Source organism: Glandiceps talaboti, chromosome 13 (genome assembly GCF_964340395.1).
Source record: "Glandiceps talaboti chromosome 13, keGlaTala1.1, whole genome shotgun sequence".
Classification (NCBI taxonomy): domain Eukaryota; kingdom Metazoa; phylum Hemichordata; class Enteropneusta; family Spengelidae; genus Glandiceps; species Glandiceps talaboti.
This window is the reverse complement of record NC_135561.1, coordinates 17,534,388-17,559,460: the sequence shown is the minus strand read 5'-3', so window position 1 is coordinate 17,559,460 and position 25,073 is coordinate 17,534,388. Positions and strand designations below refer to the sequence as shown.

Genomic DNA, 25,073 nt, shown 5'->3' with positions numbered 1-25,073 from the left:
CATTTATGTCTGTTATGAACACAATTCAGGGAGTTCAAAGTTCAAAGGGTAAGGTCACTATTATTAACTGGGTGATGACTCCTGCAATATGTTGTTTTGTTATTTATCATGTCTCTTTCAAGTTAGATAAGTTTTAGGTAGAAACCACTCTGATTAAAATCTGATGTTGTGAATACAACTCACTTTCTTTATTTACCTCTATTTCTTTCATGTAGTGTCGTTTGTTTTCGATTTTGATGTTCTGTGAGTGATTGCCACGGAACAACAAAACCAAAACAAACAACAATAAATGAATGAAGGGAACAAGGTATTAAAATAAACAAAGTGAGCCGTATTCACAATATCAGATGTTAATCAGTTTGGGTAGAAACATATATAATATACAATGTATTATGCTGGCATTTCACAAGCGACATGTAATTTCTTAGATTAGTGTAAGCAACACAATGGCTAATCAAACATCAATATACTGAAATATCAGGTTTAGGTGACCAATGAAAACATCATAACTGTTCACTGACAATTTTTTGATATGCATGTTTATAGTATTTTTCTATCGGAATGGTTAGTAAATAAATGTTGTGGTGTGATTATCTGTAATAGGATGAAACATTGAAAGATTAACCAGATGTATAATTTATGCAAATTGCGTCATTTTCCTTTTATTTAGTATTCAACTTCCCCTATGTTATGCGTTGTATATTACAGAAATAAATTCCTTTCAGAAACTTGCATCTCTCTTTTGTGACTAATTTGTGATGGATAATTGGCGTTTTATTGGGCATTTAGTAGTCTGAAAGATCCAGGCGTTCCTTCCACTTATATAATTATTACCAATGGCTGGACCTTTCAGACTAGATATTTTGTATGTGATTAAGTCGGCCTGGCAGTCAGAATGATGATGTAGGTGATGACCTACTATCTATAGGGTTTGAAATTAACAGTAATCCCATGTCAACAGACTACCAATTCTTGTTACTAGGGCTACCATAATTTGCAGCTGGGGTAGCCTGCTTAGGCTATCACTGATCATGTGATGATTTAAAGGATGGAAGATTTGTGGACATGAAAGTATTTTAATAACACATATATATCCAATAGAGGAACTCTGTTTTCAGTTCATCAATATGGGACTACTGGTCACCAATTTCTGAACTTGGTAGCCCACGAGGACTACCAAAGAAAAAAATTGTTAATTTCGAGCCCTGAACTGGCCTTGATACCCTTTGAGAAAGAATATTGATTTGAAATGTCAGGATTTAATTTATTTATCAGGAATGTTGTACTCATTACTTTTGCACACCTGTATAAGTATTTGTATTCGTACCAGGGTAGATGGATTTTGACATCAAGTCGACACCTACATGTACATTGTAAGTAGCAAACTAGGAAAGGGAACTCTGGAACTGCACTGTATGGTTGGTCATTTGAATTTCATCATCTCCATGTACTTTATCAGCAACTTGCTGTACAGATGTTTCGCTTCTCAGAGTTTGTTTATATTTATCCATAAAATAAATATTGTAGATAAAATTGTATCGCTGTTTGTGACACTGTTGATGGCAAATCAGACATTGAAGAAGATAAATCTAAATATTGTATATATTAAGTAGTATACCTAAAGTTTGTGGGTAACTCTATAGGGAGCCTAGGGACCGTGTAACAAATAAATAAATAAATAAATAAATGATAAACAAACAAACAAATATGCATTGGTAAATGAAATATAGTTAAAACTCGTGGATGACTATAAACATATATGTATGGACTCTATGTTTCTATATATACTAAAGTCTATCTAGATAGTATATGTATAGAAACATAGTATATTATTTCAATAGTATACAGGCCCATATATACATGTACAAAATGTATACATGTTTAACATGACGTTTCATTTACCCATGCATGTTTGCTTATTTGTTTGTTTGTAACACGGCCTCTGAACTCCCTGTGGTGACACTGTTGATGACAAATCAACTCTGAAATCAACTCATATCTGTATCTTCAAGTTGTTCCTACAAAGTGGGTGTATGATGCAGCATAGCCATTTTGACTCAAATGAACGTAATGTTACCATGGAATTAGTCACCGAATATTAAAATCTGGTGTAAAAATGCATATATTTCTAACCGAGTTCAGTGACTGAGTTATGCAAATCATTGTGATAGGAAAGAAATACAGGCAGTATATAGTATTTTAACCAAGTGAACCTCTATGCCGCATCACTGCCTACCATAAACAATGCAAACATATTCATAGAATTCATAGAACGCACAGAACAGCACCCCCACAGTATTTCACTTTTCTGGGACTGAGCTCTATTTTGTAATTTCCTCTTTATGTCAGAGATAAAAATTGATCAACAATACGCCTAGAGTCACAATATTACTGCTAGAAAATTTAGATATATGTAACTATTGATAATGAGTGACCATCTCAGCATCTGTCTTTGGTTGACATTTCTACATATATATATGCTGGCAGTGATGTTTTATATGTAGCAGGGTTAGTATACTGTAGGTAGTATCACTGGCAATAGGGAACAATTAGCAATATATGTAGAAAAGTGTCCTGGTATAGCACTTACTATAATAGTACTACTTAGACCAAAAAAAAACATTTTGCCTATTGTGGTGCGATGACACAATTTTTGATGTTGTTTAACTGTCAAAATTGTCACTCTTTACTTCTACTATTTATGGCAGTTACTGTTCTTTTTATTTAGTACTTTATCAGAGCAAGTGTTTATAGGGGAAGATGTAATTTGCTTGTTCATGATTGGCTCTGCAGTTGTCTTCACTGATTCAGAAGTAATGTAGGGAAGGTTATTTTAAATTTGTGTTTTCCCCTGGATCTGCAGACTGCATAGGCTGGACGAACACGTAAAAAAAGAAAAGATAGACGTATGTAAAGTGATGCGCACGATGACCAGAAACATTTTTTTTTGGCCTTAGATACCTTTTCAAGTTATAATTTTTTTATATGACACACACACACACACACACACTGATAGGAGGTATACATGGCAACAAAACTGACATTTGACGATTATACAATAAATTTATTTCCAATCAAAGCAATATACATCATGAATACATATCCATAAACACATTTATTGTACATATTTTATTTATTTGTAAAGTTTCACACACAATTATCAAAGATGGAGAGAAAAAATATGCTGCATATCATTACAGTAACTTACAAACTGTGAACAGTATCAAAAACAAAGTTTTAACAAAATGAAAGATAGAAACTAAAACCTAAGTGACTGATAATGTAGTTAGACAACCAAACAACCTTGACTATGTACTACTCAGACTAATGACTACAATACTGTGCATAACTATAAACTTACATTAATACTACTGCTTCAACAACCTTCAAGGAATATTTAAGTACAAACTTGATTTTAAGGGAACACAAATGCGGCTGATTTCATCTCAGAGTGGCCATACTTAATAGGCCATTGCAGACTGCAAATAGGAAATTGAGGATACAGCGCCCTCGCTCAAATTGGGGGTCTCATCACCTCATAGTATTGTTTCTTAAGAGCTCTGTTCCTTGGCATTTTGTAGAAGTGTAAATCTGGGATGTTTTTCGTATTGTTCAGACATTGAGGAAAGCAGCAGTGCTCTATGCTTAACCAAGCAACCTTTACCATGTATACCCCAAGGTACACACAGACAGGAAGTAGAGCGCCACCATGGCAAATTTTGCAAAGGCCTATTCTAGGTTTGTACACAAAAGACTGCAACTTGGTAAATACAGGATTAAGTATACTTCAGTAAGTAGAATACTACGGGTAACTTTTTATACGTAATAAAAATTCACCTCTAAAACTCAGTTTGTCTCCCTTATAATATACATGACAAAAGATTCCCTCAAAGTTATGCTGAATATTTTTATAAAGTCTTCCCACAATGTTACTTTACACCCATAATGTTACTTTACACCATAACACATACAGTGGTATAATCTATATTCTAGGTTACGAGTCAGAATGTTTTTAATTTCAATACTGGTATTTCAATATTTAACTTGTCAAGTTTCACATCATCATCAGATTTTTAATCATGAAGAAACCTTTGGTTGAACTTCTTTGGATTTCAAAAGAAGTGATGCACAGTAATCTGAACGTAAAAGTTTATAATACACATGGAAGAAAGTCATGCAGAACAATATTTAGTGATTAACGCCTTATTTATTCTTATCCTAATATTTGAAATGTAGCAGAATGATGCAGTTTGACAATGAAACATACTTCTTGACATCACCCATGTGATGGAGGGGCTGAAACCGTGACAATGGGCTAGAAAGTAGAGGGCACCACCCAAATCAGAAAGCAACATACATTGATGGTGGAAAAAAAGTTACACTTCGAGTTGATTTGATTTCAAATGTTGGGAGCGGATCAAGATATATAATCAAACTTTTAAATGGTATCGATTTGATCAGATAAATGTCTTTGTATCTGCTGATATTAAGAACAGTCAATTGTTGTAGTTCCAAGAAGCACTGTATGAGATGACGTCACCTTTTATGGTTACTTTTTGGCTTGTAACTTCATCATTTGAAAGGACATTTACATAATGAAACATAAGGACATACTGACCTAAAGTTTGTAATTTGTAATTGTGAGTGATTTTAGAGAGCAGAGAATAAAAAAATGACAGAGAAATGGTTTATAATCGTGATTTGGTTATAATCCTGGGTGCTACAATCAGGTGACCACTGAGTAGTGTGTATACAACCCTTTGTGCGTACAGAACACTCAGTGTTGTCCATCTGGGAAATTAAAATGTTTACTGATTTCCTGGAAAAAAAGATGGTGAGCCAATATTACTTGAAAAGGACCAGGAACAAGTTTTCATATGGCAAAGTTTGGAGAGATTAAGAGACTTTTAATTTCCAGGGAAATTTGTCACTGGGGTGCATTCTATCATAGACAGTTGAGCTTCACGGTCTATGATTCTACCTTTAACTTAAATATGGAAATTCAATATTTTGTTAAGGCCTATGAAGTTAAGGAGTCTCAGAGCATTTACCAATCATTGAATCAGTGGCCTAAGGAGTTTGTTGTGGGAAAATAGAAAATACACTTGTACACTCAATGATTCGATTTTAACAACGTCCAATCTATTGAAAACAATCTATAGTGCTGCTATAGTAATAGGAAATGTACAAAATACTAACAGAAACCTTTCCTTGGTAAAAGAAGACATCACCATTTATTTGTACCCTGTGTGAAATTCAGTGGAGGAATTAACTGTAGAAAAGAATGGGGATATTCTGCAATATCAAAATAAATTGGTCATGTGATTTTAAAGTGAATAAAGATAAATAAAACTACAAAAAGGGTACGAATTCTTGTTTTGAAAAAGAAAATAAAATCAGCTCAATTAAGTAACAGTAACTGTAAACCTATTGGTAGTAAATGTACACCTGTACACCAAGATAGTAACAATTTGAAAGTATTTCTGTACGTCTCTCTTTTAGAAAGGAAAAATGTAACTATATAACAAACATACAAACAAACAAACAAACAAACAAAACTAATAAAACAAGATGAAAAAGTAACATTCACAACATCACATTCAAATAGTCTGTAAGGTATGCTTTGACAGGGTGCCCTCACACATCAGTCAGGGGAGGTGTCTGGTGAGGACACATGATGCATCTTACAGTCTACATCACAAATTAAGTTTGTTTTTTTAAAGAAATAAACACTGTATGACTGTGTACAGAGAGGGTGCAAATACTATCAACTATTCTAATATGAACTACAATAAGGAAAATGCACATTTGTTCTAAGAATTGGTTTAACATAAACACATTGTAACCATGACAACATAAGTTCCAATTTCATGAGTAGCATTAATTGAAGCTGTCTTCACAGTTTACGTTCTCAATTTCAGGATACTTTTGGCTTTTCCTTCTTTTTCTGATGGAACACTAAGTTCACTCTTTCCAACATCACTTTAAAGGTGATGGAATGCAGACAATATAAACAGGAGAACTTTCACAAATATGTTAGGTTGTGTTTTTATGAGGCCTTAGTACTATCTGAGTTAGCCCTGTAAGTTTAGATCTGTGCTGCAGCTGTTTTAGAAGGTGAAAACAGTCATCAGGTGAAAGTTCCCAGCTTTATATCAAAATATAAAGTGTGTATTTGTTACATTTCTAATCTTCAGGGCCAACATTTTTTTCATGAGTTATCAATGACCTGGTCTGGTCAGAGAGTATTTTGACCACCTGACTACATTCCAACCCTGATGTAATGCATCACATGGCCATCAAACAATATTGTAGACAACTTTGGAAAACAAATCACCTCTGAAACCATACCCAGTATACACACTCATTCCAAATGTTCAAAGTTGTATAATTTCTTTAACCGGATTATTATGCACAGTTTTAGAAGTAGTAGATGAATGTTCACATAAACAACGAATTGATGTGTGCACAATGCACACAACAGTTAGTTAATTCACATTAATCATGTAATCTATACCTAATACCATTCAATCAAAATAATTGAAAGTTTTGTATAATGTAATCTGTATAATGTTTCCTTCTAAATTTGACCAAACTAATTTGTCCAACAGACTGTAAATTTCCTCCGCAGATTTGTCACAAAATACTCAAATCTGTAGTTTATACTCTAAACTTGTAACTCAGCACACTTTATAGACAATTTGTTGTTACAATTTGTTGTTGAGAGTGAGGGGAACTTGGAACTTGGAAATCAAATCTTACATCGATCTCACTATTTTTAAATATTCCACTTGTTTAGCTCTATGCTGTGAAATTATATTATATTTCTTGAACCTGCTGATGAGTGAAACTAGTAAAAATTCATGTACTAGTCAATTGTATACTTTGTAATATTTGGTGTGAAGTTTACATCAACATGGCACAGTTGATAATGTAACAGAAGCCCATCACTCACAAGTACTAGTGTGTGTACTTACTCAAGCATATTTCAATTTAGTTCTTTCAGTATTTCTATTAGGTGCTTCTAAAAGTGCTGCAGAAATCATTGCAAACATGCATGCTAATAATCTTATTCACACATCATGGGGTTATGTTACTAGTACATAAAGTAAACATTTCATATCATAAATATAGAACCATGGTTCACCTGATTTTGTATACATGGAACACTCATGCTCATTTGCATACCAGTATGCATTCACTTGATTATGCATACATGGAACGCACTAACTTAATTTTGTATACATTTATGCTAATTTGTATACAAGTATGTTTATGGTATTGCACTACATTGCAAATGTCAGTTTAATATGCTATCAGCGGAACACCATGTAGTAATATAATGCAGTGACTCAACAAGGAAATGTTTGCCTTTATGACTGCCTGTTCCTCTTTTTGTTCTTTCAACTTGTTGAATCAAACCATTATCATGGCACTCTAATGATAGCATCAAACACAGTGTTTCATGTCTATGCCAAGAACATGAACCTAAATACATGGTGCTACTGCAACATAATTAATGAATGAAATGTGAGCTAAATGAAGAAGGAACTATAATAAGACCAAAGATCACACTGAAATATTCATTATACTTTGGCTAAGTAAAAAAAAATAGTGTGTTTCCGATAACCTGACCGGCCCTAGTCTAAGCCACCGACCCTAAACATTTTTTTGCATGCAAAAAGGCAAATTGGTAACAATTTAATTCTAATTCCGTGTACACCTTCATGCCTTTGCCTCATCTGTAGTCACTTTTAGACTACATCGTATAACCGTACAGTCCACAGAATGTGTACATCTATATAACTTATAATTGTCTTCATTTACTTCTTTTACTCCTCATCAAATTCTCTCGAAAGTATTGTGACGAGTATCTTATCTTGGAGTTGAAGTAATTTTAAAAATTCAAAAGTAAATAATAGAAATTCTGACCTACCTACCCAATTTTCTGAAGTCATGTTATCGGAAACAAACATTTTTTTTAAATTTTGCCTTATTGTAAAACCCTTATTTTCATTTTCTTTCCCTTCCTCCTAGCAAATGTTATCAAGTTCCTGATAATCTTGACAGTTTTCAGCAAACTGATGACGAGTCACTGGTATGCTACTGTAGACGTCTTCATTCTGTACTAAATTCCATAACTCTCCATTAACTCCTGTAAGTCCCTATCACTGTACACACTGGATGAACGAGCTGTTAATTTACTAATGACCGATTTCACACCTGTGGTAAGAGAAGAATTCAGACTATTAGTATTACAACTGCAGACATCACACAGTGGACAAACGGAACTTGTTACAAACAGGCAAAGTAAACAAATGAATTGGATTAATAACACTTGGCACAGTATGTTAGAAGTACAAAGACTTGTATTACATTTCATCATTTGATAACAGTTTTATGGTCTCTTTAAATAATAGTTCAAGTTCATAAACAAGTTACAAGTTCCCCTGGCATTTCATGTACACATAAAGAGGCCATAACACTGTTTTTATTATATGGTGTGTAATATAATTTTTGCTGTTCCAACATGCTGAGCCAAGTGTTATTATTAATCCAATTCATTTTGTTTACTTTCCATGTTGTAGATACTATTCCACACTCCATGCATAAACTTCATTATGAATAGTATTAACAACATTAGCTGAATGCAAGAAAGGATACATATATTTTGAAGCTATTTCAAAACAAAAATATGCATAGCATTTATTTGATACTGATCATGAAGGGCAAGGCTTGGAGACTTCTAATAACATCAACAGGAAATCCATAAGAATTTAAAAAAAAAAAAAAATTCCAAAAAGATTTTACAACAAAATGTAGGTGATGTGGACAATATCTTAAAAATTAAAAAAACTAAACTCATGCACAACTAAAAAATGTTTTCTTGCTCTGAATTATATATTACAGTGGTAAAAAATCTCCATTCCATTCTTCCAACCAAAGCTCCTTAAATTGGTGGCTCAACATTTAGGCCTCTAGCAAACAATGCATGCATGGGAAAATACTAAAATTGCCTCCAGTGAACGAGAGTAAAACTAACTTGAATCTCCAACTACCTACACATGTCAATAGGCTTTTTAATTTACATATAGTTTGATTTGATTGCATGGTATACTTACTTTTCTTATCTTTGTCTGATAGGAACATAGCTACTACTTGAAATCTCTGTGCTTTGCAAAGTTGATGTAAGTACTGATACCCAAGATCCTCTTCACCTGTATTAAACAAGCAACAAAATAAACACAGTTTTATATATAGTTTTTAAAGTAGGCATGATATACACTTGGACTGACTTGCTAAAAATTGTCACTTTCAAAATTGCTACTTAAAATGTGAATTTTGGGTTAAATGAAAACTTTTGATGACAAAAACAATAGTGTGTCCAAGATGGATTTGACAACACTACAGCCCAAGAATCCCCTTCCAATTTGCTAGCCTGATCGTAACATCTGACACTGAAAAGGTGTTAACATACGACTGGTACAGGTAACCCTTCCATTTGTTAAACCATAGACCCATGTACATGTGTAGGGTCTAATGTTAAACATACAATGGTGAGGTGTTAGTGCCAGCCCAGTGTTAAGCATGGAGCTAGCCTGATGTTAACCTCTGGCTATAGGTGTTAACATAGGACTGGTACAGGTACTAACCCTTCCATTTGTGTTCGTGTTCATATATACACATACATATATTATAATTAGAAGGTAAATTAGTCAGTCTTACCTTTACCAACTAAGTGTTCTGCTACTGATTTGACTATCATAGTCAACATATCACCTTCTAGTTTATTACTCAGCACTGAAAGACAACAAAGGAAAATAATAAAGTAAGAACAAGGTAACAAATTTTAAGAGCATTCATGAGTTTGTACGGTTTTCAATTCATTCAGTTCTGAAAATTACAGACTTAAATATATAATACAGTTGCCCCTTTAATAAGTTGCACCTCACTAACTCATGTTTTTTTGTTTTTAAATTTTTCCTTCTTTGGCTAAGTTGTGGGTATCACTTTAGGTGTCCTATTTTCTATACTTAGCTTTCTCTCACTGTTTACAAATAAAAATATGATTTACCCCTGTACTCTTTTTTAAAGCCATGGTTCCGGTTTCATACGATAACAGCTGCTAAAGAATACCAAATGGTACAACGACCATGAGAAAAGGTGCGACTACCTAGTGACACCTACACTTGTCAATCACCTTGATCAATAGGTGACAGACAGCTTTGACCAAAGATTATCCAAAGACAACACAAATTTGAAAATTGTTGAAATTTTCTTAACCAGTGCTGTTTTGATTTGTAACACAGTTATCGTAATGATCAATGATTCCAAAGTATGGTTGGACTTGTTAAAATACCTCCATCAAAATGTATCGATAATGATCCCTTGGAAAGTTTACAAGTTTACCTGATTAACACTAATAGACTTACCCCTTGGAAAGTCATCAGGTTTGACCTGTTTGAGAACTTTTGCATAGACAGCGGTATCCTTAGTTTTGATTGAAGACCAAGCATGTAAGAATTCATAAGGAGTTGCCTAGAGGAGGAAAATAAACAGCTATGCATTATTACTAGTACATGACAGCTGGTCCACTTTCCTAAAGCAACTCTCTCTTTGTTTGCACAGTAGCCCTTTCTACAATGCAAACCGGAAGTGGAGAATATAGCACCCTCTACTGGTGTGTGGGGATAACATACACTATCAATGGTGAATTCTGCCATACCAAAACACAGTATGTCTCTTGCAAGTTGATGTTTCAGTAAATGGTCGGGAAGGACAATTGAATGATCAGATTGATATCATACATAATTTAACCAAACGATGCCCAACCAACCAACATATTTGTATTGCATTAATAATAACTGGAGTATGAAGTTACATTATTAGTGAACTAGAACAATGGAAGGAAGGTCCAACCTTTAAAAAATGTCTTAAAAGTTAACTTCCTATAGTGGTGAGATTTTCAACAAAAAAAACCTTGACAGCTTAACCACATTATCTAGTATCCCACAATGGTGTAAAGTTGTCGTTGTTATACATATATCTAATTGTTTAACATGACAATCAAATATTAGAATATATAACTACTTGCTATGAAATATCTTCTAAAAATATGAAAACTTCAATAAACTTTTGCCATTAACTCTTCATGAAGTACCACTTTTACTATTTTACTCGAAAATGAAGTTGAATCATGCCAAAAAATTCTTCAATGATGCAAAAATTAGTTGTTTGTATACTTTGGGCGGGAAAGTTGTTGATTACGGTACATACCTTGCTAAGAACAGGATCAGCAGTTTGTCTTGGTGGACTCTGTGCTCGAGACTTTCCTTTCCCTTTCTTTTTACCTTTTGACGTTTTATTTTCTACCCTTGGTTCAACTTCTTTTATTTTCTCTTCTGTTCCATCTAGAACAGTTATTTTGGAATCCTGCTTCATTGTACCATTTGTTATCAAGTCTTTTTTATGCTGCGAGTCTGCAATGTGAGTGTCTTTTTGATGAGCATTAGCGCCCTCTGTGTGAGGTCCTTTAGTTTCTTTTCTTTTCTTTTCTGCTTTTGATGCTGAGGGAGGTCTTTTTGATTCACCCTTCTTGTCTTGCACTGTAATTTTAATTGCTTCTGTTTTAACATCTGGTTGCTTATGTTCCGTAGACTCGCTCTTTTGTGGGGTTTTCTTTTTCTGTTCTGTATTTTTAGAATCTTTGGATTTCTTTTCTGATTTTGATGATGTCTGTGATGAGTTTGCTTCTGTAGTTGTTTCTGATTCAGAATCTTTGCGTTTGGATTTCCCTTTTTGTTTCTTCTGTGTCTGCTTAGGTTCAGGTTCCTCCTGCAACAACAAAGTTAAAATATTGTAGAATACTGCTACAGTAGAATTTTTGAGGATTATACGAGACATAGAATCAATCAAATGTTTCCATGGCTTTTATTTTCATTGTGTATTCATGTACATAATATTACATTTACCACTGTCTTTGTCAGGACTTTGTATTTGTGGTATTAAAATGTGATGTCATTTCTTGCTATGTTTTCCCATAAACCCTTGCAGGAAATCCCCACACATCTCAAGTTCAACTTGCTTTTTTTAAAATAAGATTTAAAACAAGTTACCGATGTGCTATTTTAAAACCAAAAAATTATATTGTTTATGTAAGTTGATAGCAGTAATTAATACAAGTGTACTAAAGGCAGAAATATGTTTCACTGGACTTTTCCTTTAGGTTGATAGCAGTAATTAATACAAGTGTACTAAAGGCAGAAATAAGTCTGACTGGACTTTTCCTTTAAGTTGATAGCAGTAATCAATACAAGTGTACTAAAGGCAGAAATAAGTCTGACTGGACTTTTCCTTTAAGTTGATAGCAGTAATCAATACTAGTGTACTAAAGGCAGAAATAAGTCTGACTGGACTTTTCCTTTAGGTTGATAGCAGTAATCAATACTAGTGTACTAAAGGCAGAAATAAGTCTGACTGGACTTTTCCTTTAAGTTGATAGCAGTAATCAATACAAGTGTACTAAAGGCAGAAATAAGTCTGACTGGACTTTTCCTTTAAGTTGATAGCAGTAATCAATACTAGTGTACTAAAGGCAGAAATAAGTCTGACTGGACTTTTCCTTTAGGTTGATAGCAGTAATCAATACTAGTGTACTAAAGGCAGAAATAAGTCTGACTGGACTTTTCCTTTAAGTTGATAGCAGTAATCAATACTAGTGTACTAAAGGCAGAAATAAGTCTGACTGGACTTTTCCTTTAAGTTGATAGCAGTAATTAATGCAAGTGTACTAAAGGCAGAAATAAGTCTGACTGGACTTTTCCTTTAAGTTGATAGCAGTAATCAATACTAGTGTACTAAAGGCAGAAATAAGTCTGACTGGACTTTTCCTTTAGGTTGATAGCAGTAATTAATACAAGTGTACTAAAGGCAGAAATAAGTCTGACTGGACTTTTCCTTTAGGTTGATAGCAGTAATCAATACAAGTGTACTAAAGGCAGAAATAAGTCTGACTGGACTTTTCCTTTAAGTTGATAGCAGTAATCAATACTAGTGTACTAAAGACAGAAATAAGTCTGACTGGACTTTTCCTTTAAGTTGATAGCAGTAATCAATACTAGTGTACTAAAGGCAGAAATAAGTCTGACTGGACTTTTCCTTTAAGTTGATAGCAGTAATCAATACTAGTGTACTAAAGGCAGAAATAAGTCTGACTGGACTTTTCCTTTAGGTTGATAGCAGTAATCAATACTAGTGTACTAAAGACAGAAATAAGTCTGACTGGACTTTTCCTTTAAGTTGATAGCAGTAATCAATACTAGTGTACTAAAGACAGAAATAAGTCTGACTGGACTTTTCCTTTAAGTTGATAGCAGTAATCAATACTAGTGTACTAAAGACAGAAATAAGTCTGACTGGACTTTTCCATTAAGTTGATAGCAGTAATCAATACTAGTGTACTAAAGGCAGAAATAAGTCTGACTGGACTTTTCCTTTAAGTTGATAGCAGTAATCAATACTAGTGTACTAAAGGCAGAAATAAGTCTGACTGGACTTTTCCTTTAGGTTGATAGCAGTAATCAATACTAGTGTACTAAAGGCAGAAATAAGTCTGACTGGACTTTTCCTTTAGGTTGATAGCAGTAATCAATACAAGTGTACTAAAGGCAGAAATAAGTCTGACTGGACTTTTCCTTTAACTTGATAGCAGTAATCAATACTAGTGTACTAAAGGCAGAAATAAGTCTGACTGAACTTTTCCTTTAAGTTGATAGCAGTAATCACTACAAGTGTACTAAAGGCAGAAATAAGTCTGACTGGACTTTTTCGTTAAGTTTATAGCAGTAATCAATACTAGTGTACTAAAGGCAGAAATAAGTCTGACTGAACTTTTCCTTTAACTTGATAGCAGTAATCAATACTAGTGTACTAAAGGCAGAAATAAGTCTGACTGAACTTTTCCTTTAAGTTGATAGCAGTAATCAATACTAGTGTACTAAAGGCAGAAATAAGTCTGACTGAACTTTTCCTTTAAGTTGACAGCAGTAATCAATACTAGTGTACTAAAGGCAGAAATAAGTCTGACTGAACTTTTCCTTTAAGTTGATAGCAGTAATCAATACTAGTGTACTAAAGGCAGAAATAAGTCTGACTGAACTTTTCCTTTAAGTTGATAGCAGTAATCAATACAAGTGTACTAAAGGCAGAAGTAAGTCTGACTGGACTTTTCCTTTAAGTTGATAGCAGTAATCAATACAAGTGTACTAAAGACAGAAATAAGTCTGACTGGACTTTTCCTTTAAATTGATAGCAGTAATTAATACAAGTGTACTAAAGGCAGAAATAAGTCTGACTGGACTTTTCCTTTAAGTTGATAGCAGTAATCAATACAAGTGTACTAAAGGCAGAAGTAAGCCTGGCTAGACTTCTTTTCAACTTGTGGTCCAACATTTCAACGATAAATAAGTTTTGTTCAAACACACGCTAGTGGTGTTGCCACCCTACCATCAGTGAATGGTGTGATTTTATCTGATCTGGGTGTAGTAGGCATCAATCATCAAAATATTTTTTTTTGGATCTTAGAAATATAGGTTCAGTCAGGTCATGAGAAAAATAGACTAAAAAAGGGGCACCCTAAAACTGAACTAATTTATCAAACTATTTACGCTAAGTTTACACAGACAACATTACCTCTACTTCAGAACTACTGCTGTTAACTTCTTCAATAGTCAGACGATTTCTAGTTTTTGTTTTCTGAGGTTGTTTCTTTTCTGTCGTCTTCTTTGCCGACTTCTTTGATGCTTTCTTCTCTGTTTCTTTCTTGTCGCTCTCCTTCTGAGCTTCCCGTAATTCCTGTACAATAAACATGTCAGATATATTAGCATCAATTGTTGCCAATATGTTTCACATAGGATAATGAAGCCATCTAAAAATTAAGATATATTGCTCCATTCCTCCTCGAACATATACTTAGCTCCCCCCCACAAGAATAATGGGATATTCCAAATCTTGTCTAAATAATGAGATTGATGTATGACTTCACGATCACATGTTTTTTCCCCTATGATTATGTTATCTATAGCAAGAGTGAAATGTAAAAGTAAAGGTTCAGTTCTAATTAGGATTAGGCCTAAAAAATAAAAAAAAACCTGTGGATCCGATTACGATTATCAATTTTAGAATAGGTGGGGTAGGTACTTCATTTATTTATTTTTTCATGTGTGAGTGTCTAGTTCAGGTAGTTAGAATGAAAAGAATGATCTTGCATAATAATTAAAGCTACATATTAGGGTTAAATGTATAACTCGCCACTTTCTGCATTATCACTTCAGAGATTGTACAAACTCTGCTACAGAATGAAGTTACAGCCTACATGTGGTTCAAGGCACGACAACATGATAAACACATTCCAAACAGTTATTTACCTTTCTCCAGGAATCCTTGACTATCTCCAACTCTTTCTTGGCAGCACTGTTACTTGGTTGAATTTGTAGCAATCTAGACAAATCATGTAAGCTGTCTTTATAATGCTGTAGTGCCTGTCAAAAGAAAGCAAGGTATGTCAGTGAAGCATTTCATTGGCTTCTATAGGTCATGTGACACTGCTGGCACAGTGCCATTTGAATGTAATACAAGTCAATCAATACATAAAGGATTTCATTGGCTTCTATATGTCACATGACATTGCTGGCACAGTGCCATATTAATGTAATACAAGTCAATCAACATAGAAAGGATTTCATTGGCTTTGACAGGTCACATGATATTGCTTGGTGTCTCTGATGTAAATTCATGCCATGTTCCAGCCTCCATGTTCTTATCAGTTTGTTTATGCCTGTGAAAGTTAGTCATATTGCCATATAAAATACATATAATTTTTCACAGACATAAACGATAATCTAAGCATCACATGCATCTACAACTGAGGCACCCGCTATTATATTTGTATCAAAATATGACAGTTTGATAGTGTGATAAGGAGAAGACTTTTAGGCACCTACAAAGCCAGTTTTAATAGTCCACCACTGATAAAACAACGTTTTGATCAGCATCACTTCTAGACAACTGGTGCAAAGGTAGTAAAATCAAAACATAATCATTCTTTCATTTGTAACATACCTTTCTAGCCTGTCCTCTCCTGAAATAGGCCTTTATATTGTCAGGTTCCAGACCTAATGCTGTGCTACAGTCTGTCTCTGCTTTTAAAGGCTGTGAATATAACAACAATCTATTTCAGAACATCAGCAACATGTACAGTACATCCATTTATCGAGGTATGTAACAGTACCTTAAATGGGTATCTGCGATTTGGAAGTGCGCCTCGTACAAACTCAAAAATGATGTCTGCGCCTGGTCGTACAACGTATCTCCGACTGGTCGTACAACGTATCTCCGATCGGTCATACAACACGAGTGCGATTGGTCGCATAGCGTGTTTGCGATTCGCTGCAAAGCTTAAAACCGGACGTTATAGGACAGGACCTCTCGAATCATTTCATTTAGTACTTCGAGAGTTATTAAAACAAGTTCTATCCGATCACCACGTCCGAAGTTTCGATGGCATCATTTATTGAACGTTACAAATCCAAGCAGAAGACAACAGCTATGCTGAAATCACTAGCAACAAAAAGGAAGGCGGTAGTGAAGAGTGACTGCGATAAAGACGTCCCTCAGAAGAGGAAACAACCAAAGTAAGTCATTTGTTTTTCTTGAAACTGTGAAAACAAGAAGTTGGGAGTTGGGCAATATGGGAACTTGACGACTCGAATGAGCACATTTTATTTACCATGCACGTACGTCACCGATCTTCTCTAACTTCATTGAAGGTGTATTTAGTGATGGTAAATTGCCTCTGGATATTCGACGGCTCCTGCAAGAAGTTCTCAGAAGATGTAAGATAGCTGAATCATCCATTAACCACCAGTACCTCCTACCTAGACAGACTAATCCATTGAGCTTTTTCCCAAATCTGCCTCAATTACATGGGTAAGTCTATTGTTTTGAGATAAATTTGTGGTCACATTTCTCAAAATCCTAACATTAAATGGTACACACAAAACTGCATTTGCAGTAGTAGCTGCAAACATATCATTGTTATTTATACTGTATGTAGTTTAAATAGCTGAAACCGTATCTGTAACTGAAAGTAAATTGTGGAGACTCTAAAATTATCTTGACATGTAACCTGTTAATTACGGCAACTTTTTTTTATGTATTTTCAGGAAAGGTAACTATACATTTGAAAAGACAAGCAAACAACGTCCCTGTAGAGGTCCTGATACTTGTAATAAATTCTCAAAAGGTCATCCTACTCTATCACCTGGAATTTTCACGCTTTACTGTCAGCATCAAGTTTGTCTTGGGTTCGAAGTAATGGAACAACATGAGTCCCCAGCTTTGCCATTTAAAATAATCAAGCAAAGATTTAAAACAGCACCAAGAATCATTGTCTACGATAACTCCTGCAAATTGCACCAATATTGTTTGAATAGGTGAGTATCAGTTTCATAGTATTCTTACTACTGTTATTAATAAACACTAGTAACAATCTTCCATGAATTTTCAAAAATAAAATAAAAATAAAGCACCAAAAAATACAGATTTCCAGGGAGCTTTTTTTTAGGTAGTATTTGAAATTACACTGTGAAACCATGGTAAAACTATTCATTTTGTACATTATCTTGAATCTTGCTTTATGTCCCTCCCTATCCTTAGAATAAATTGATATATTTTGCTGAGAGCCAATCTCTTTTATTTACAGAGAACCTGTGTTTTTCAAGAACACAATGTTCCTTGTGGACCGGCTTCATTGGTGTAATCACACAGGGTAAGTTACCACACTTTTAATTGTTTCCAGAAAGTGTAAATTTGATATGTATGTACTTGTAGTAAAACCAGCATTAAAAAGAGTAAAGTTAATTTCTATGTACTTGTAGTAAAACCAGCATTAAAAAGAGTAAAATTAATTTATATGTACTTGTAGTAAAACTAGCGTTAAAAAGAGTAAAGTTAATTTCTATGTACTTGTGAGAACTTTAACTTTAATCTGACACTTCATTTTTTTTTTCTATTCTTTCTACATAGATGTTCATCAGGTTACAATATGAAAACGTACAAGACGAACATAGAGATAAGCAACCTGAACAGCCAGATCTGCGAGCAAACAAATGCCACCATATCCAGGATTAAGTCACAGCTTGCATACATGCTCCTTGATAATTTTGTTTTCCATGCAGCACTCTTCCTTGCAGTCACAAACAACAAGAAGAAAGCAACTTAGTACTAGTATACAACAATGCATGTAGCTAGATAGCTAATTAATCACTGAACTTTCTTTCCAAGAATTTATTATTGCATGTATTTTACTGACGGCTCCTGTAATTAGTCATAAACATGCTTGATAATCTATTTTAATCAGAAAATGTATATTTATATACATGAGTTAACAGTAGTAAATCCCTTTGACATGGAGAATTTCACTTTACACCAAGAAATTGATAGTAAATTGTTACATAAATTTGACTGTTTTGTTGATGTGAGCAATTCCCTTGATTTTGACTTTGAAGTTGAGTCTGACTGCTTGTGTGAAGTTCTCTTGTTGAAAAGATGGTGGTAGTGAAAGCTTGTCAATTATTGTTGATAAGTATATTGAAATTGCAGGTAACCCCCCATACACACTTAACAAAACAAAGTATATGCAGTACTCAGTGACAAAAAACTCTGATACACACAAACACATTCACAGCAAAAGATGACAAAATATCAGTGGTATTCACGGTGTCAAAATCAAATTTTATTAATAAAGAGACTGGTTATTCTGAACATTATGACTTAATTAACAACATTACATCACATCAATATTATTAAATGAAGAAACAATACAGTAAATTTGAAGAAATAAAATAAATTACAAAACTGAAAAACCTATCTTCTGTGCACTCGTTTTCTAGCCTGCAGTGAGTTTGTTTTTTCTACTGCCTTCCACGTACGTTTCACAGGACGAGTACTTCTCCGAACAGTTGTAATTGGTTGATGCTGTGCTGGTGCTTCTTGGTCAATAGAACTGCTAGTTGAGATCGATAAACTTTCATCCGTCATAATTAAACTTGGTTGCAAACTTGAATGGAGAAGGGGTGATGTGTCAAAACCTAGGATAGCTAGAATAAAGAAACAATAAACTTCAATTAATGACAGTGTTGGAATGAAAAAATACACCATTGAAATATTTAGAACTACAGTATTTGGAAAGCTGATAATGGTTTGGTTATTGTAAGACCAGGAATAACGCCATCAATAAATGTGTCGAAATAGTAAGTTTTTATGTACATGTATACAATACACTGTTGATTTTGAAATATTCAAAAATAGATCGAAGACATACCTAATTGAGATTCATCCAGCGTTGTCCCATACTCTAGGATATTTTGAAACACATCTGGAAAATCGTCTTCAATTGTTTGGTGTATTTGCTGTGAGTGCGGTGATTGCTCTGTGGTGAGTGGTGTGATGAGTGGTGGTGTGAGTGGCGGTGTGTGTTGTGGTGTATGCTGTGGTTGCTCTTCTGTGGTGAGTGGTGGTGTGTGTTGTGGTTGCTCCTCTGTGTTGAGTGTGAGTGGTTGTATACGTTGTGGCTGTGCTCTGAATCGTTCTCCTTCTGTGTTGTGTATTGGTTCCATGGTGTTGTGTATGTCTGGCATTGTGACTTCCGACTCCCCTGTAAAATAAAGGTAGAAACAAATTAATTAATATCTATAAACATGGACTTGAAATATAACCCATTGTTTCACTTGAACATCAACTAGCCCTATTAGGGTGTGTTGGGAATGATTAGCCTAGCAACTCGATCAAATATTTTGTCAGTCACCTTAGTGTCGGAAAATCGGAAGGAAAAAAATTACTAATGTTTCGCAAGAGCCTAGCCTTAGTCAAGGCCTTGTAACTATACATAAATTGTGGGGGTAAAAGATATGGAAAAAAATGGCCATAATAATGTGAAAAAAAAAACCTGCGACTTGTACCAGTCTAGACTTGAACTTGTATCATATAAATTGTTTGTTAACCTACCTGTTAACTCTGTTAATCCATGATGTTCGTAGCAGGCTCTTGCAGCAGATTTCAGCATTTTTGTCCAAGTACCTGGAGACAACTTGGGTCCTTTACTTGGGTTGCAGTACGGAATGGTTTGTGGCCACCACACTGGGATATGGTTTTCATTACCCCAGTATGGTTTTAGTCTCTTTTCAGACACCTTCACCAGTTCAGGTACAAGGGTTTTAAGTACTGAATATGGTAATTGAGATAGTTTGCCTTCCGTTGTTTCTCTTAGGTCTGGTAGCTCGTTCTCAGTAGCAGTAGTTGGACTAGTTGTAGATGGATGAGGAGTAACACTGCTGACACTTGTTTCTTGGTAGGTTTCCATGAGAGTTGCTATACTGCTGGTTATCGACTTCTCAAGGACATCACTACCATGGACAAGAAACTTTCGACTTTTCGTTATTTTATCATAATATGTGGTAATGACGCATGCTTCTAGGGTTGTCTTCTTCATGTATGTGTCGGACCTCTTCTTCAGCTGCTTCCAGTTGTTCAATTGCGTTTTCGTTAAGTTTGGCATGATGTTGCTTCGACTTTCGTTTCGGCAGTGTGGTGTAATTTTGAAAAACTTGTGTCGTTTTATATCTTTTTCACAATGGATTATTTTTGTGTTAAAACCACAACGAATCATCATCTACATTCAATTTACATCATTATATTACGTTAGCATTGGTGCTAATAGTGGGTGATTATAAACTTTCAGTGTAGATTTTCGCCGACCCCTTTGGCTGAGGCCGGTCCCTACGAGCAACTGACTACCATTGTTCCGAAGGTGTCAATTTTAGTCAATTAGGTGTAACGGTCTTATTGTTATTTGAGCTAAAAAGGTGGAACGGTAACGCCTACATACATCAAAGTCTCATCTGAACAAATGAAACAATTTGACTCTCCTTGATTGCCCTTAAAAGTTACACGAATGACGAAGGGTAATCCCCCCCCCCCCCATTGTTCGTTTATGGTGCCGGTGATGCAGAGCGTTCGGACATCGCTACTTGCATTCATGTTAGAAATAAAATGATAATAGCAATTCGTGGTAACAATTTCAAATTGCATCAAAAATCATTGCTGAAATGTAATATTTAGAAAAAAAATGGCGGTCATCGATCGCTGTGATCGTACATTTGATGCGACACGACGAAGTGCCTGCACGGCAACTCATTAGCTTTATTATTACGATTGTTGTTTTTGTTTCATTCAGTGCTTTCGTGATTGTCTCGAAGGCTAGAACTATCACATTTTTTTTATAATCGTAGTGTGATCGTAGTCCACGAAACTTCCCATCTCCGTAATAATACACCCATGTACTCGTGTACTGGCACGTAATAAGAAGCCACACCAATGTTTGTATATTGTTTGTACATTCGTACTTGACCATGTTGACAGATTCGGCCACCCTTTAGCCTAGGCAATGCGTTACGCTTGATTTTTGAATGATGAAAGCCGACAATGAGTTGAGTTGCAAAGTCGCTGAAAGTTTTATAACTACGAGTCGGAGCATGGTGTCAACTGCCCTAATTGTTTAAAATACCATAGACTCTGGCGGAGTTTTTGGAAGGCATGGATGTATTGTCTCACTATTATAACACATCGATGATGAAAGAAGCGGTAAAGAGCTAGCTACAGATTTGTTAAATTGTTACAATGTACAATTGTTTCACAGACCACAAAGAATCAAATGTCGGTGCCGACGTCCTTCATACGATTGTCGCAGCATTGCGTTGCCTTTCGACAAAGTTCAGAGGGAGCTTACCGACACCGTGTACACGGGACCACAACTCCGAAGTGCGGAATGAAAGTGACCCCTCCCGGGGCCCCCACCTCCCGTTAGTACGTCGATCAACGCATGTGTACATCGATGGCATGTTTGATTTTTTTTACACGGCTTCAACTATCGCATGCAATCGCATTCTTTATCAAATTGAAATATCGTAGTATGATTATAGTCTAGTAAACATTCACGCACGCAAAACAGGGTATTTGGGTATTTGGAAATGACGGACATCGGAAAGCAAAGACCAATCGCACTCGTGTTGTATGACCGATCAGAGATACGTTGTACGACCAGTCGGAGATACGTTGTACGACCAGGCGCAGACATCATTTTTGAGTTTGTACGAGGCGCACTTCCAAATCGCAGATACCCTTTTGGAGTACTATTATATACCTGATTTATCCTTTAATCAAGGTCAAAGGTCACCCCTTCCTTGAAACATGCAACAAAAGCCCAAGATGTGGACAAAGAATTTGCTGAAAACAAATATATGGATGGCAGCTACAAAGTTGGGTTGTTAGCCTACAACTAATGTAGCAAGGGTTTTCACATAATGTGCAGTGCACCGCACACTGGCTGTATTTAAACATTGTCAAACTTAATATACTGTGCTGAGGAGAGTTGGCCCACACTTGGCTTCATTGAAATATTTGGACTATACAACCTTCCAGTATAAATTTAGATTATTAATATTACATAATTATATATGTCAACAAATATCAGTCTGACTTGGTGAGTAGCTACAGTATAGGATTCAAAAATTATTTTACCAGAGTGCAATAGATGGGAACTGTGGTAGTTTTACCAGATTCTCCCTTTCTGGGAACTATGGTAGTTTTACAAGATTCTCCCTTTCTGGGAACTCTGGTAGTTTTACAAGATTCTCCCTTTCTGGGAACTCTCACTGGTAGTTTTACAAGATTCTCCCTTTCTGGGAACTCTGGTAGTTTTACCAGATTCTCCCTTTCTGGGAACTCTGGTAGTTTTACCAGATTCTTCCTTTCTGGGAACTATGGTAGTTTTACCACATTCTCCCTTTCTAGGAACAAAGGTAGTTTTACCAGATTCTCCCTTTCTGGGAACTATGGTAGCTTTACCAGATTCTTCCTTTCTGGAAACTCCAGTAGTTTCACCAGATTCTCCCTTTCTGGGAACTATGGTACATGTAGTTTTACCAGATTCTCCCTTTTTGGGAACTATCATAGTTTCACCAGATTCTCCCTTTCTGGGAACTATGGTAGTTTCACCAGATTCTCCCTTTCTGGGAACTATGATCGTTTTACCAGATTCTCCCTCTCTGGGAACTATGGTAGTTTTACCAGAGTCTCCCTTTCTGGGAACTCTGCTAGTTTTACCAGACTCTCCCTTCCTGTTACCAAATTGTGTTCCCAAACCTTGGCAAACACACCATGTCAGTGTGGGTGCAACAGCCTTACCTGGTTAGTTTTGAGATAACACAAAGCTCTGTTTGTGTAACTGACAGGTTGTTTGTCATCTACAGCGATACAGTCCGTATAACATGTAATAGCTTCCTCATACAGTCCCTAATAAAGTAAAGTACAAAGAAATTGACTTGTAAGATGGGTATATTCATGAACAGTGCCATCATAGTGTAAACAAGACTGACAGTTTACAGTTGAAAGCTCTCAGGGTACACATTGGTTAATATTTTAGTATTTATCCAGAATTCTTGTTTAGGTTAAAAATATTACAATTACAACTATCACTCACTTGTGTACATGTAATCTATCACATACGACAACAATACCGTTAGTTTTAGTTTGTGTCTATTTTACTTTGCCTATAGCTTGATTTCTGTAGTAATAAACATTTTATAAAATACCTGTTTGACTTTGTCGTTTCCTTCATCCTTCATAATCTGGAATTTCTCCTGTTTAGTCATATTTTTATTAAGTTTACTTGAAACTTTAGGAGTGCTACCACTCGCTTCAGCTGACATCAGTGGCGTTTCCTTGGTTGCCTTTGTTGTTACTGTTTCCGTAGCAACCTTAGGTGCTGCTACAGTTGTCATGATTGGTGGAGATGTTGATACAGTGGGACCGAGTGTTTTCTTAGGCAGTTTGTCTCGCCATTTCAGACCATCTAACTCTTGAAGAATTCTAGCAATTCTTGAAGCACCTGTCTGTGCTACTGTATTGGATGGCTCCATCTCAAAGATTGTCTGGTAATCAGTATATGCATTTCTATATCTGTTGTACACAATGGAATAGTTATTTCAAAGATTACCTGGTAGTCAAACAATAAGAAACCACATGTTCTACACTTTAAGATCTAGCAAGATCACAATTTCCTACAGCTATATTTTGTCTATAAAATGAAATAAGCCAATTTAAACGTATTGTAACTATACGCAGACACGTGGGCGTCAATGTTTAGATGTCATTTGCTCTGTTTTCATTCAATCTTGCCATCTTTAAAGTTTAGCATGTAGAGTTTCATATTGCTTTCAGCATGATGTATCAAACAGAGCTGGTGAACGGTAACTTGAAATGGGCTGTAAAGTGGTTTAGGGGAGTGTGTTCATTTTAACAAGAAGGTGCTTAAAATAATTCCAAGAAAGCTTTGCACCCTTGCTTAAGTTGTTACCTTGTTCAAGGAGAACGTTAATCTGTAAAACTAGACTGGCACCACTCCATTGGGAAATTTTTTTGTCTCATCATCTTCAAAAGTTTTGAATTGTTTCATTTCAAATTTCGTGAAGGAAAATAAGGTCAATTTAAAAAAAAAATTTCCCCAGTTACTAAAGGCTTAGTGTTCACCCACCTGTTCACAATCAGTCTCTCGGGTCACTATTTCACATGTACAAACACTATCGTAATAAAAAAAGTCTGGAAATAAAAAGCGAAAAATGTCCAAAGACTTGATGCAGTGTACAGTAAAGAGCAACAACTTACTTTTCAAGAGTCTCGTATGCCATTGCTCTTCTCATCAATGGTTTGGATGACTGTGGATACAGATCTAAGGCTTCACTGCAGTCCTGTATACATAGTCTACAGTCACCTGTTTTACTGTAACATGCAGCTCTATTACTATACAATACTGACAGATTGACTGCATGTAACGCCCTCTCTGAAAAATAAAATGTTGACAAGTGTTAATCCTTGTAGTACATACTAGATACAGAGCCATCTTTTTACTGAAATGTAGATGTCTTTCAATTTTAGATTGTTGTACTTGCTTGTAAATG

The 25,073-nt window shown here is 35.3% G+C and overlaps 3 protein-coding genes across 3 annotated transcripts in view; 1 reads left to right on the top strand and 2 right to left on the bottom strand.

Annotated features, from left to right (window-relative positions):
* Window positions 1-3,098: 3,098 nt before the first annotated feature.
* The window catches only part of LOC144444520 (sperm-associated antigen 1-like), a 35,778-nt gene continuing 13,803 nt past the window's right edge, over window positions 3,099-25,073 (bottom strand). Inside the window, exons 12-22 of the mRNA XM_078133963.1 lie at window positions 24,781-24,955; window positions 23,709-24,075; window positions 23,302-23,409; window positions 16,120-16,209; window positions 15,426-15,539; window positions 14,692-14,853; window positions 11,278-11,835; window positions 10,434-10,539; window positions 9,727-9,801; window positions 9,123-9,218; window positions 3,099-8,223 (exon numbers count right to left, since the gene is read on the bottom strand). Of these exons, the coding sequence (XP_077990089.1) occupies window positions 8,129-8,223; window positions 9,123-9,218; window positions 9,727-9,801; window positions 10,434-10,539; window positions 11,278-11,835; window positions 14,692-14,853; window positions 15,426-15,539; window positions 16,120-16,209; window positions 23,302-23,409; window positions 23,709-24,075; window positions 24,781-24,955 (1,946 nt within the window). The 3' untranslated portion in view covers window positions 3,099-8,128. The remainder of the gene's footprint in view (window positions 8,224-9,122; window positions 9,219-9,726; window positions 9,802-10,433; window positions 10,540-11,277; window positions 11,836-14,691; window positions 14,854-15,425; window positions 15,540-16,119; window positions 16,210-23,301; window positions 23,410-23,708; window positions 24,076-24,780; window positions 24,956-25,073) is intronic.
* Window positions 16,558-18,280, top strand: LOC144444850 (uncharacterized). The gene is made up of 5 exons (XM_078134401.1): window positions 16,558-16,691; window positions 16,837-16,986; window positions 17,223-17,492; window positions 17,762-17,827; window positions 18,085-18,280. Exons 1-5 carry the CDS (start codon window positions 16,558-16,560, stop codon window positions 18,278-18,280), a joined length of 816 nt encoding a protein of 271 aa, XP_077990527.1.
* Window positions 18,816-20,146, bottom strand: LOC144444521 (uncharacterized). The gene is made up of 3 exons (XM_078133964.1): window positions 20,065-20,146; window positions 19,382-19,714; window positions 18,816-19,157 (listed from the first exon to the last, which is right to left on the bottom strand). The coding sequence occupies exons 1-3, from the start codon at window positions 20,120-20,122 to the stop codon at window positions 18,925-18,927; spliced, it is 624 nt and encodes a 207-aa protein (XP_077990090.1). The 5' UTR covers window positions 20,123-20,146; the 3' UTR covers window positions 18,816-18,924.